Source organism: Marmota monax, unplaced genomic scaffold (assembly GCF_021218885.2).
Source record: "Marmota monax isolate L192 unplaced genomic scaffold, Marmota_monax_Labrador192_F-V1.1 WCK01_AAM20220418_F8-fsc00002, whole genome shotgun sequence".
Lineage (NCBI taxonomy): Eukaryota > Metazoa > Chordata > Mammalia > Rodentia > Sciuridae > Marmota > Marmota monax.
Window position 1 is genome coordinate 31,912,968 of NW_026693571.1, and position 14,380 is coordinate 31,927,347.

Here is a 14,380-nt window from a genome sequence, read left to right on the forward strand (position 1 = left end):
TTATATCTGGACTGAGAAATATCATACCTGATCCCCACGTTTCAATCCTGCTTCAGTTGCCTTGCTACCTGAATCAACACTGTCAACAAAGATTCCAAATCCCTTCTCGGAGCCTCCCAGTAAGATAAAAGGCAGAGGAGCTTCCCGGGATGGTTTTGTTAATGTCATCAATCTTCTTTTTGCCTTAGCTGCACATGCAATATTTAACAGCCTTAGATGTCCGCCCATTTTCTATAAGGGTTTAGAAAGAGTGGTGTTAATTCAAGACAGGAGGGAAAAATGAACTGAAAGCTAATCTTAAAAAAATAATAACAATCACAACTATTACCTCTCTTTCCAGATTATTTTCAAATTCTTCTAGAAACCGAGTCATTGCAGGATCTCCTTCAAAGTCATTGAAGTGATTATTCACCCACAATAATACTACCCGTGTAACCTAAAAAAACAATGTTTCACTAAGTTTCCTTGTTTTTAGTGCTAAAGATTAGTGATTAATTTCAAACAAGATATCTAATTTTCAATTCACCTAAAGATACTGAACAAAAAAATAAACTAATAACAATAAAACTTTCAACAAGAATTTTATTCAGATAAAAATGATATTCTGAAAAAATATATGTGTACCTTAAATACAGACTATATGTTGCTTTGCCAGGAGACACAGTGGATTTGTGAAGGTATTCAATTAACATCTAACCTTACTTTCAAAACATTTTTTAAATAAGTCAAAATAAAAGCATAGATACAATAAAACCAAAACAGGTTAATACAAAAGACAGAAACTAAAAAATAAAAGTAAAAACACAGACTAGATAAGGCAAATATAGTGTTAAGCCTAGAAATATCTGTAAGGAATCAAGAGTTGTAAAAGAAAGGAGGTAAGACTACTATACGTAGTTTATCATTCAATCTGGCCTTGAGAAATTTCTCCAGAGCTGCAGAAGAGGTTCTGCTTAGAATTATATTAGTGGAGACTTCAGTCATTGATGGCTGTAATGTTAAGCTGCTCTGGTGCTAATTTAAAAATTATAATTTTCTTTTACAATATCTACCAGATTAGAAAATGTAGATTCTCATGGTATCCCAATGTTTGGTTATATTTTAACATATTCCCAACATATAAACACTTGGTGACCAACTTTTGGGCCTTTGCATTTAAAGAAGAAAAAAAAATAAAAAACAACAAACATATCTAGGGCTAAACTTTAAAATATATAACAAGAACTAATATTTGGATCACCTTATCTTTTTGTTTCCTTAAAATTATATTCTCATATTCCATTAACTTGAACATTAACTGGTGGGACAAATGTATCTTTAAGCTTATATTTTAAAAGTACTACATAGTTAAGAGCTGAAGTAAACTGTATTTCCAACCTTATCCCTGAGGCTCGGGTCATTAAACCACTCCAATAACTTTTTGCCCACTTCCATTGGACTAGAAAGAAAAGTCCGGTAGGTCAACAGGAAGTCTTCTATGAAGGTTGGATCTACTACTGAATGCTCTTCCACCAAGTGCATTGTTAACCTTTCTGAGGTGCCCTGTAACAAATAAAAGGTTTAATCATTATCCTGAATAAATAACGTTTATATGATACCTTGATTTCAACTCTTCAACATAAAACCAAGCAGGTAGTAATAGGGATAATTAAGAAACTGCTATTAATCAGAACATGTAAAGACTTTTTATTATAAGTGATGACCATCATTAAGAGGTATGATGCTTAAAAATGGAACAATTTTAAAAAAGGACAAAAACCCCACAAATCTTAAGTTGCCATATCTTCGACTACTCCAAACTTCCTTTCTATTATAAAGAGGGCAGTTCTCAGTCTTACCTTGATGACAATGTGGCCCTTTCTTGTTCCAGTTCGATCAAGTTCTCGGTGTTCTTTGACCATAACGATCTCTCCTTCCTCTTCAACTTTTTGCATATTCTTTTCTACTTGGTTGAGGATACGGCAGTAATCTTGCTGGGCTATGCAGACAAACTGGAATAAAACATAAGTCACATGTTAATGATAAAGTGCTTGCAAAAGTCCTAGCTGTACGAATAATTCAGTGCTTTAATTATTTAATACTGACATTTTTCCCTGTCTTTCTTATACTTTCTAAATTAATGCAGTAATGAACTTTAATCAGACTTCTCTACTTTTAATGTATTTCTTCCTTGGTCAAGAAAAGTTTCAATTTTAGAATATTTATATATATTTTACATAAAAATCCTAACAATTTAAAAAATCTGAAGATGAAACTAAAAGAGTTCTTTTTAACATGCCTCTTTCACAGTAAAAAACATTAAGGGAGAAGAGGGGAATCTAGGATGACTGACAACAAAGCATATATTTGTTATAGTTCAAATCGTTATTCCTTATAACTTCTATACAGGGTAATCCTTGCTCTTAAAAAGTAAACTACAATTTCAGAGCTTGTTGCTTAAAGCAATTAAAGTTCTTAGTAGTTTTAAATAAAGTTAAGAATAAATTATAGAAATTGTGTATTACATAACTGGAGGCCAGTGAGGAGACAAGAGCGGATACCTCAGCAAACAAAAATCACTGTGTTCTTTAAAGTATGAATGATTTATTCTGATTTGCAAAAATCATCTGGGGATGGAAAAATGTAACATTTCTTTTTCTCTTTTAACATGAAAAATATTAAAAAAATAAAGGTTCGATTATAGTATATAAGATAGAATATGACACAATCATCCAAAACCATATTTTCAGAGACATTTAGAGCTCTGGCTTACTGTTGATGATATTGCATGAAAACTTTTAAAAGATGTAATACTAGACAGGCATCGTGGTGCATGCCTATAATGACAGCTATAAGGGAGGCTGAGGCAAGAGGATCACAAGTTTGAAGCTAGCCTAGGCAACTCAGCAAGACCATCTTAAAATATGTAAAAAAGACTGGGGACATAGCTCAGTGGTAGAGCACTCACCTAGCATGTTTGAGGCCCTAGTACTACACACACACACACACAAACACACACACACACACAAATACAATAATTGTTAAAAATAATCATAATGATTGTTGAGAGCCACAGCCGAAGGGGCCCCAGCAAACTTCCAGCTGCCAGCTGATGATTGGCTCCTCGGCCCCAGCAACATCTAGCTGATTGGCTCCTCTGCGGTGATGCTCATTGGGCTGTTTCCCTGCCCTTTCAGACCACGGAGCTGCTCATTGGGGGACTTTTTTGGCTCCGCCCACGTGACCCAGCCAATCGGCCTCAAGAGCAGGAGGATTGTGGGAGGTGGGGAGAAGCTTGTGTGGGAGAGAGAGGCTTGTGGAAAGCTGGTGGTGGCAGTTGAGGCTCTGAGGGTTTTTCCTGAGAGGCTGTTTTGTTTGCCGTGTGTGGTTCTAAAAATAAAGTTAGTTTCTTTTGACAAGTGGCTCCTGATTGTGCCCAGCCAGACTGCGGCATTTGGTGGCCCGTACGGGGAACGAACCCGCGACCTTGGCGTTATCAGCACCAAATGATTTAGCAGATAAAACTACACATGACATACATATTTTCTCTACACTAGAAGAAGCTATAAATTTTCATAAAAAGTTCCATGTCAATGCTAATACTTTACAAAAGCGTTTTAAAATAACTAAGGAACAAGCTAGACAAATAATAAAACAATGTCAAAATTGTGTGACCTTTTTACCACAAGTTAATCTTGGAGTCAATCCTAGAGGATTGATACCTAACCATATTTGGCAGATGGACGTCACACACTTGCCAGAATTTGGAAAATTAAAATATTTGCATGTTACAGTTGATACTTCTTCTGGATTTTTGATGGGCTCCCTTCATGCAGGAGAAAAAACTAAAGATGTTATAGCTCATTGCTTACAAAATTTTGCCACTGTGGGTGTTCCAAAACAGTTAAAAACAGATAATGCCCCTGGTTATACTTCTACCTCTTTTAAACAATTTTGCTCAACATTTGGCATTACTCATATAACAGGAATCCCATACAATCCACAGGGACAAGGCATAGTTGAAAGAGCTCATCAAACTATTAAAATGTACTTATTAAAGCAAAAAGAAGGAATTGGGAAGGGGTATATATTCCCCAAAGATAAACTTAAAATAACCCTTTTTACTCTAAACTTTTTAAATTTGGATTCATCAGGACTTAGTGCTGCGGAAAGGCATATGTGTCCAAAAAATGTACATAAGCCCAAGGTACTTTGGAAGGATATTCTAACAGGACAATGGAAAGGTCCTGACCCAGTAATTGTCTGGAGTCGGGGGTCTGTTTGTGTGTTTCCACAGGGAGAACAGCAGCCGATTTGGATTCCAGAGAGATTAACCAAGGTCCTGACCCAGTGATTGTCTGGAGTCGGGGGTCTATTTATGTGTTTCCACAGGGAGAAGAGCAGCCGATTTGGATTCCAGAAAGATTAACTAAAGCGATTTCTACAGACCAAAAAGAAGATGATTTGGCTCAAATCCATAACAACTGATATCCAAAACTCCAGTTTGGCTATTCTTACATCTGCAACAGAACCAGGATGCTTTTTTCAATATCTATTTTATTATTGCCCTTTGCCATATCATGAAGTTCTATTTTGTTTTTTGAGCTCATACAGACCTAGGTTAATGTTTTGCTGATCAGTTCTATTTTTTGACTATAGAGTTTTTAAACATTGCAATGGAGATTTCACCTGTAAAAAGTTATAAGGCCTTTACTATAATGTTATGTGTTGTATGTATTATATTATGTGTGCACACTTGTGTTTTGTGGTATATGTTTGAATGTACGTATGTCCATATATCATATATGATGAGCGCTCATGATAAAATGGATCCAAAATTTTTTTTTCACGTGATTTATATGGTTTAATTTAAATTGGGTAAACAACTGTTGAGGATTGTTTTAATATGTAAACAAAAAAGAAGGTTAACAGATCTGTTTGTTTACTTTCACCTTTCCTTTTCATTATATTTAATAATTCTCTTAAAGATAATGTAAATTGTTAAGAAAATTGTTTTCTTTTAGTGCCTTCTGGAATGTTACATAATTTTTTCTTTAGCCATTATTGCCAGAATTCCTATCTTCATCCCAGTGCTGGTGAAGTCAAAGATAAAACCAATCTACAGCTTCTACAATAGCCATCACTGAACTGCTTGCAGAACTTGCCTGGACACATTGTGAGCTCACCTGTATGCATTGTGAACTATCTGTTGGTGCAGCGACTTGTGGTAGTGTTGGGGTATTTTTGCTGATGATGTCACCGGTGGTACAATTTTTCAAAGGAGCCCTCAATTGGCTTAATGTCATGGCATTTTGCATCCTCCTCTACTAGTGATGGTCTAAAATTTGGGGGCCAACAGAGGTGAGGCAAAGAACCTCACCCCCCCACTGGTGCAAAGGCCTATCCACAAGTATAGCTGTATGCTGGACCGGTAGTCAGTGACGGGTATGATCCAATTGCAGTGGTACCAACCTAAGACAGGAGGCTGACGCCTAGAGGTCAGTTCATCCGATGACGGGTAAGGACCATATGTTGAATTGGACTGCCTAACAGACACGGTCCCTAAGCCACATGCTTGTTGTTTAAACAGAGAGGGGGAGATGTTGAGAGCCACAGCCGAAGGGGCCCCAGCAAACTTCCAGCTGCCAGCTGATGATTGGCTCCTCGGCCCCAGCAACATCTAGCTGATTGGCTCCTCTGCGGTGATGCTCATTGGGCTGTTTCCCTGCCCTTTCAGACCACGGAGCTGCTCATTGGGGGACTTTTTTGGCTCCGCCCACGTGACCCAGCCAATCGGCCTCAAGAGCAGGAGGATTGTGGGAGGTGGGGAGAAGCTTGTGTGGGAGAGAGAGGCTTGTGGAAAGCCGGTGGTGGCAGTTGAGGCTCTGAGGGTTTTTCCTGAGAGGCTGTTTTGTTTGGTGTGTGTGGTTCTAAAAATAAAGTTAGTTTCTTTTGACAAGTGGCTCCTGATTGTGCCCAGCCAGACTGCGGCAATGATAACATCATCACCATCCCCATATTATGGTAACCTTGCAGGAAGTTTCTCAATTTATGTTCCTAATCGTATGATGAGGAAGGCAGTACTATCATCCCCACTGTATAGAGGAGGAAATGCTCCATCATTACATGCTGGCTAATTTTTTTAAAAAATTATACATGCACCTCAAAATCTTGGGAGGAAAATACATAAAACATTAATATTTCTGAGCAACGTAAATCACATGGGACTCTCATTTTATTAATTATGCTTTTCCACACTTTCTGCAGTCAGTAGTTCCACTAGTGAATACAAGCAGCAGTTCAGAAGAGAAACAGCATACTATAATCCCAAATTCCTCCCACTGAGTCAGCTGATATCATCTAACTTTTCTGCTAAGCATTTAGGAGTAAAAAGTTAAAACTTCAAAAGACAGGATTTTTATGTACAAGTAAATATAAATAGTTGAATTTAAAAATTTTAAATACTCCATTTCTATCATACTCACCATTAGTGTACACGTTTTAAAATACACAGCCTTTGGTAACTTATCTATAAGCCCTTGGTAACTTATCTACAAGCCCTTGGTAACTTATCTAAAAAAATATATTTCTTTTTTACACAGCAGCAAAATTGCTCCCCAAATTTGGGAAGCAATTTCTAAATGGGAAATTTGGAAAGGTTTTATCTCCAAAAAATTTAAGGGGTTTGTTCTTACATTCAGTTTTACAGAACATAATGAAATCATCATTTTCTCATTATCTTCTAAAAAAGAAATGTATCCCTGAGTTAAAATGAATAAGTAGATAGATGTATGAAAGAAAACCCTTTTTGAAGAGGAATGTACTAAAATTAATCTTCTTGACTAAAGATTTAAGGAAATTAGAATGAATTTGGTTTGAAATTCTTAGTGTCCAGATAGACATTTTGGCATTTCATATGTAACAATCTGAAATACCAGCCAAAAAAAGGGGGAAAAAAAACCCTTAAAACTGAATTTCTAATATGGTCATACAGAACTAGTATCTAAAAAATGAATCTTAATTGAAAACATTTACCCTTTTTATTAGCAACTTATTTTTGATCAAAGAAATTTATAGCTCTAACATGAAATTATCAGGTAAATTTTAAAGTGGTATGAAGACAGTTAAAAATTTGTGAATTGCTTTAGTGATGATTCTAATGTACATTTTACCTTAAGATGTTAAATATATTGAAACTCAAACTCTGTCGTCTGTAAGGAAAATTCACACCTAATGGTTCAAATTAGGTATCCAAGTGTTTGCTGCCCATTGAAGGGTGAAGGGCAGGAAGTAGAGAAGGCAAAAAGGGAGGAAAAATAAGGTGCAGGGGTAGAAAAGGAAGAGGGGAAGAGGGGAAGAAGGGGACAAAGGAGAATGGAAAAAGAAAAGGAGGAGGTATGTATGGGAATAAAAGCTGTTGGGAGCAGTGACTAAAGCGATGCTTCTTCTTCGAACTCTATTCGAAACTGCCAAGAGAGACTGCCCAGTTGATAGGATGTCACCCTACATCAAAGGTTCAGTACTGGTCATAGAATCATCGGTTCTTAAAGTTCAGACACCAACTGCCAAAGGCACCAACTGCCTAAAGGTAGAGAATTAGGGGTAGAAGTTGATAATTATAACTGGGCCATTAGTCTTCAATCTTGGTTCTGCGTGCTTTGAAGCAACTTTCTCTCAAGAAATCCTTTTGATGATAAAACCTATATAATAAACATACTGAGCTGGTTCTTGGTCACTGCATTTCTACCAAAGCATAATGCCCACCAGGCCCTAGCCTTTTCCCTCTTTGTGTGTGTTTGTCTTTTATTTTCTTTTTTTAAATAATGTTATTGTATTTTTTTATACCTTTATTTTATTTGTTTATATTTATGTGGTGCTGAGGATTGAACCTTGATCCCAGTGCCTCATACATGCCAGGCAAGACCTCTTTCTACCACTAAGCTACAGCCCCAGCCCTCTGTTTGTCTTTTCTAATCCCCCATTGCCCCTCATCCAGTTTCCTGAATTAACCACCACACGGGTCAAGGCTGAAAGCCAATACCAATTACCAGGTACCACAGGATGTCTAAAGCTCTAAACTTTGTTCTTCACACCAAACCAAGGAAAAGGACTAGACACCAGAGAGAAACAACTAGAAGAGGAGAACTCAAAGGAATCATCCAAAACAAAACACAAGTTTGAACACATCAAGGGATCCTAATATACATTAAATTTAATCCACTCATTACTGTCTTTCTTTTGCTTAACATGAACTCAACCAGGTGTTGCATTTTGGGATATTTATTTTGGACCCCACTGGAATGTTAGTTAGGGCCAATCCTAAGCAAAGTTCTTTTTCTTGAAAAACATATCACCACTTTCGTTCATTACAGTCAATAACTGTTGATTTCCTATAATGTGGTCAGTAAAATGACAGAAACCATTTTATAGTTCTTACTAGTTCTTACTGTTTCCAAGAGAAAGAGCTAAAATTATCATTTTTTTTTCTTTTTCTACATTTAAACAGAAATAACTTAAAATCCTAACTCAAATAAGCACTTAAAATGTCTAAATTAATTCACCCATTACATTCTATTTTTAATTTTTTTTTTTTTGTAGTTGAAGATGGACAGAATGCCTTTATTTTATTTGTTTATTTTTATGTGGTACAGAATCAAGCCCAATGCCTCAGAGCTAGGCAAGTGCTCTGAGCTATAGCCCCAGACTCCCTGTTGTACTCTTAAGGAATAAAATGCCAGGCTGAACAGGTGGGTTGGTGAATGTCCAGGAGTGATTTGTGAATCCTCTGATTTAACATGTTCCTTTTACACTGGCATGGAGTAGAGCACAGCAGAAGACAGAGTTTTCTCTAGCAGGAACTTCACCTTTGACCTCCTACATATTTTTGAGAACTGCACATTAGGAGTTACAGGAGTCTATATATCTTAATCAGAGTTTTGTTTTGAGTTGTGGTCTACTTTGCAATCACTCTAGATTTCCTACTAATTTTTTGTTCTGTAAATAGGTAAGATTCGCTTCTCTAACATAACATCTATCTCCTTTTCCTTTCCCAGAACTTCAAGATAAACACTTAATGGTACCTGAAATGTACATACTCTGTAATATTCAGTCACATAACATTTTTATTAATTACTCTAAAACATTTATATGCCTCTTAGAATCATTTAGGTTCCATGGTTACATTTCTAATGAAAGTAGATTAGCCAACTAGGTGTACTGATGTACCTGCTGACCTCTCACAAATGAAATAACTTCTATTTGGCCTCTAAGGAACAGACTCCAACTCAACTGTTATTGAAATCCCAAACAGAAAAGAAAGGATTCAGGGAGAAACTAGTAAAATATAACAAGATGGAGAAATCTTTAATACTTTTCTAGATTGTCTTTACTCCTTTGTCTTCATTATTTTTTTGGAATACAATTCCAGAACTGAAATATCACATATAATCCTTCCTAAACGTACATTCTCATGTCAAATAAAGAATTTGGAATTTACCCATATGTTTTCCTCTATTATACTAAATAATTGAGAAGTGACTATATTTAGAATGATTTCCATATTTTATGTATTTAAAACTTTGAATTCATAGTCTCTTTTTTTCCCCTCTATGATGCTTACTCAAGTAATTATCTGGCAAAATTATTTTGATTCTGTAGGAAGGCTTATTTAATTTATAGTCATGTTTTTTTTTTTTTTAATTTTAGTTAAGCAAAATGCTTAAAATTAAATAAATTACACTACTGTACATTGATCTGACACTATAAAAATTCAATTATGACTCAGGCATGGTGGCAATTGCCTGTAATTCCAACTTAGGAGGCGAAGGCAGGAAGAGTCTAAGTTCAAGATCAGCCTGGGCAACTTAGCAAGACTCTGTCTCAAAATTTTTTTAAAATGGGGGTGTGGGCATGTAGCAAATAAATTCAATTATGTCCTTTCAGAATAAACTACATTCAGATGTCATGCAAAATGCTGACTAATAAATATAACAAGCCCTTAACATTAGTCTTAAGTCATATAAAATCTTTTTTGTCTTATTTATATTAAAATGTTTATCTTTCAAAGAGTAATTTTTAGAAGACATTACATAAATTATAAACACTTAAGAGTTAAAGCATCTTAAATTTTTTCCTCACTAACATAGACGTTCCATTTAAATTAATCTAATTAAATTTCACATTTGTTCACATATTTTCTCTAGCCTATTATTAAATGTTTTTAAAGAAAGAATATTAATATATTATCAATACAAATGCCATTTCTCTTCTGCTACCCAGTATTTTCTTTGTATTAGCAATTATATTTTACTAGCAAGTCTTTCCACTGATTCATACTGTGATTAACTCCCATGTCTCTTCTGAAATCAATTACTTTGTTATATGAATTTTAAAATAACATTGTATAGCTATACTGTGTTACCTTTAATTATCAACTTTTGAGTTTTTCATAATATGCATTTTATTGTCAAATCAATGAATAGATTATTAATAACTTCTGATGGAAAATTTAAAATGCCATATTTAGAGAATACCCTTTAAAAAAACAGAACATAGTTCTGTGCATTTCAAGTAAGTTCGAGAGACATTCATAATTTATTGAAGCATAAGGTGAAAAGTAATAGTTTTACATTAAAATCTTATTTAAAGATGACATATTAATATAGGCAGAAAAATACCAAACTGCATAAAAGTGTTCTCCATTAAGAATAACATACAATGACTTTATGACTTTTGCCAGTAAATGGATGAAATCTGGAGACTATCATACTAAGTGAAATAAGCTGGTCAAATTTTCTCTCTGATATGCAGATACTAAAACACAGTGTGTGTGTGTGTGGGGGGGAGATAAAAGTTCACTGGATTAGACAAAGGGAATGAAGGGAAGGGAGGGGGAATGGGAATAAGAAAGACACTAGAATGAATAGAACGTAACTTTTGTGTTCATATATGAATACACAGCCAATGTAACGCCACATCATGTACAATCACAAGAATGGGATCCTAATAAGAATAAGTTATACTCCATGTATGTATGTCAAAATATACCCTAATGTCATGTATATCTATAAAGAACAAATTAAAAAAAGAATAAAAAATATATTTTATACCTGGCAGTCATCCACCTTTGTTCTCATCACTCCTTTCATATATTCCTTGTCCATGGTAGGAGAGACACCAAAACTATTTCCCATACATAATATTTCTGCTTTTCCATCTGGATAAGTCACTTCCACAGAACCATTGAGAATCACTGACCAGGAGTCCAGCTAATAAACAAACAAACAAACATAAAAACAGAGAAAAAGCAGGAAGTAAAATTGCAATGCCACAGCTGAAAGTTTTAGAATGGTACCTAAAAATGCTTGGTAGATCATTCCATCTTAAAGATGGAACAAATAACTTAAGTGATATTAGCTCTTTAGGAAGTTTACAGAATAAGCATTTATACACAACCACATATCTACATGCTTGGATATTCTTCTCAAAAGTGACATAGGAAAAGAGTTTCCTCTGTACCCCAAAGCACATGTAAATGATATATAATGATCACCATAGCCCTAACATCATATTATCCTGATAAAAAGCATTAAATTTATCATAAGTTGCAAAACTGAAACATTAATGGGGCTATAGCTCAATGGTAGAGCATTTGCCTAATGTGTGAAGCCTTGGATTCAATCTGCAACACCATAAAAAAAAAACTATCAATATTGTATGAAATACTATATATAATGGAAAATAAAATAATGGATTCAGAATGCTGTGACAAAATATGTACATCATAATTCTTTATTCAAAATTATTACTGCTGGTTTCTAAGAAGGAAAATATAAAAACTGGGTTTTGTCTAAGTGCTAAATTGAGAGATCCTCAAACAAGCTTTTAAAAAGGGAGGAATATTTACTGACCTCTTCACCATCATTTAACACAATGGTCCCTGCTCTTTCCACCACTGCAAACACCATCACAGCACAGAGCTCTCGTCTCACTGACATTGTCATATTGGCAAACGCAGGCAGCTGGTGCATAAACTCCAAGAGTTGTTCTGAAAAGCAAAAGACACTCCTGGTCAAAACAGCACCCTTTATTAAAAGTGAGTCTTCAAAAAGAATGCTCTAGGTTTCTTTCTTTGTAAATGCCACACAATTTTGCCTACTGAAAGACTCATTTTAAGTATCTTGAGTAAAAACCGTATTTTCTGTAGGTACATAAAGATTTCTGTCACCATGAACATGGCGCTGTAACCCAAACTCTAAAGGCACTTAAGAAATAACTAAAGTTGAAATGTGAAATTCCAACTGAAACCCAGCTGTCATCTTCTTGAGTAAGGCTTATTACAGCCAAAATAAAATGAAGCTCTGAGAATTCTCTAGTAAGGTGCAACTCCATTCTAATGCCTTTTTGGTCAGGTGGATGCTTAAAATAGCAAAAATAACTACCTTTAATTCAAAAATATTTCAAGGGAGAGTTTCTGTGGATCAGACAAATCTATAAAAAAAATAATCAATTAAATATTTACAACATATAATGAAACAAGAACTGATATACCATTTGTTATGCCACAGATGGGCAAAAAAGAAAAAGTCTGATCATTCTTCCTCTGGCAATGCTGTGGAGAAATAGCTTATACTTTGGTATAGGCAGATGATTTCAAAGTCCCTCGAATCCTATGATCTCTATTCTTTGTTATGCTTCTCCTATTAGTAAGTAGCTCTTCTAATTATCTACTAGATTTTCTCCTCATTCTTCATCATGGCCCTGTGAAGTACATGTATTCTTTTTCATTTCATAGGGAAGAAACTGAGGCTCAGACACATATAATTAGAAGGTGGCAGTAACATGATTCAGGACTCTGGACTCTGTGGATAGTAGTGAAGAGCACAAACGTCATGACATTTGAATTCTTCCTAGTTCTCTTAACTTTGGGTAAGTTGGTAAATTTCCCTAAGACACAGTTTTCACATTTGTAATATATCTACCTTCATGAATAGCTGTAAGAATCAAATGCATTGATAAAGTACTTGTCACAGAGTAAATATTCAATAAAAATAACTGCTATTGTTGTCATAATTATAGTCATGGTATCATTTGACCTCTCAGCTAAATAAAAATTTTACATTTTTCTTATTGCCAACACAATTTAACTGTACTTTGTACATTCCTTCTGTTAAGTTTGAGCAACAAATTTTATGTTATTGGATGTATTTTGCTAACTGCTAGGGAAAAAGTAAAACAGAAAAATATAATCTATGAAAATATTACATTTCCAGAAGGACAGACTGAGTGGTTTCCTCTTGCCCAGCTGGGTAATGTCACATTCTGACTAGACTCTACATCATCCCTCCTCCTATATGGTGCATTACACAAGGCTCTGAAAATCAGGAGAATAATAATAAGTGGCACCCAGGCATTCTGTCCAGTAGGACAGTGTTCTTCAACCTGACCTAGATTTGTGTGTCAGAAAATGAATTTACTGTTGCAACCAGTATTAAAAAAAGAAGATGATGATAAAATATTAAAGCACATCACTCATAAAAAGAATAAATTCTGTTTAGTGAAGGGTTTTATTTCTGAAAATAAGTAGGTGTGTCTGAGTTATGCCATAAAATATATTTATTCCCAGGAACAGCAGAAGAGAGATTCTGAATACTACTATAAGAGATGACCTATATCTATCCATATGAAAGGTTGGAATCACTATTCTACAACTGTACTGACCTTTTCATTTGGAACATAGAAGCAAATGAAAAAGTCATGGTCCTCTGATCAGCACATCACAGTTCTGGTGTTTCCAGCCTAATTTCTGTAGCAGTCATCCCTCATCCCTCACCATAAGCTATCACATTTATAACCTGTAGATCACACCTTTCTCCTCTCCTAGCAGTTGATAAATTTTCTTGGGCAAGCAAAGGTTAATGGGTTTAAGGAAAATGTGAGACCAGAAGTTAGTTATATGTAAGAAATTGAATTTAAGATATGTTCAGAATACCAGAAGTCAAATAATTACCACATATGACTAGAAAAGAAAAAGTGGGCAGATCACATGAAATATCTCCACTAATGTCTGCTACAATGATTTTAAAGTACCTTGCATAAACATGTTTTTTGTTTCTGACAGGTTCTTATTTTATTAGTGGGTCATGCAATCAATCTGTGACATATGACCAGTGATTGGCATTAAAACAATATAACAAGATAGGAATAAAAAAGATGGGAAAGATCTAATAATAGTAGATGTATATAGTTCTTCAAACTCAGTAGAAAAACCAAGATGACATAAATGCTTACCTGAATAGTTTTTAAAGCTCTCAAGGATTCAAAAATATCCAAACACTGGTTTTGTGAAAACTCGTCTATACAACTATAGTGGAGAATTGGAGCAATTTTTAAAAAATAATTT

General features: G+C 35.0%; 1 protein-coding gene across 14 annotated transcripts in view; it reads right to left on the bottom strand.

The window, feature by feature from the left end:
• The window catches only part of Rapgef2 (Rap guanine nucleotide exchange factor 2), a 261,682-nt gene that overhangs the window by 29,832 nt on the left and 217,470 nt on the right, over window positions 1–14,380 (bottom strand). For all 14 annotated transcript variants that reach the window (XM_046458877.2, XM_046458873.2, XM_046458878.2 and 11 more), the window contains 6 exons: window positions 11,889–12,025; window positions 11,088–11,246; window positions 1,839–1,991; window positions 1,378–1,542; window positions 329–436; window positions 28–231 (listed from right to left, as the gene is read on the bottom strand). In XM_046458877.2, the coding sequence (XP_046314833.1) occupies window positions 28–231; window positions 329–436; window positions 1,378–1,542; window positions 1,839–1,991; window positions 11,088–11,246; window positions 11,889–12,025 (926 nt within the window). The remainder of the gene's footprint in view (window positions 1–27; window positions 232–328; window positions 437–1,377; window positions 1,543–1,838; window positions 1,992–11,087; window positions 11,247–11,888; window positions 12,026–14,380) is intronic.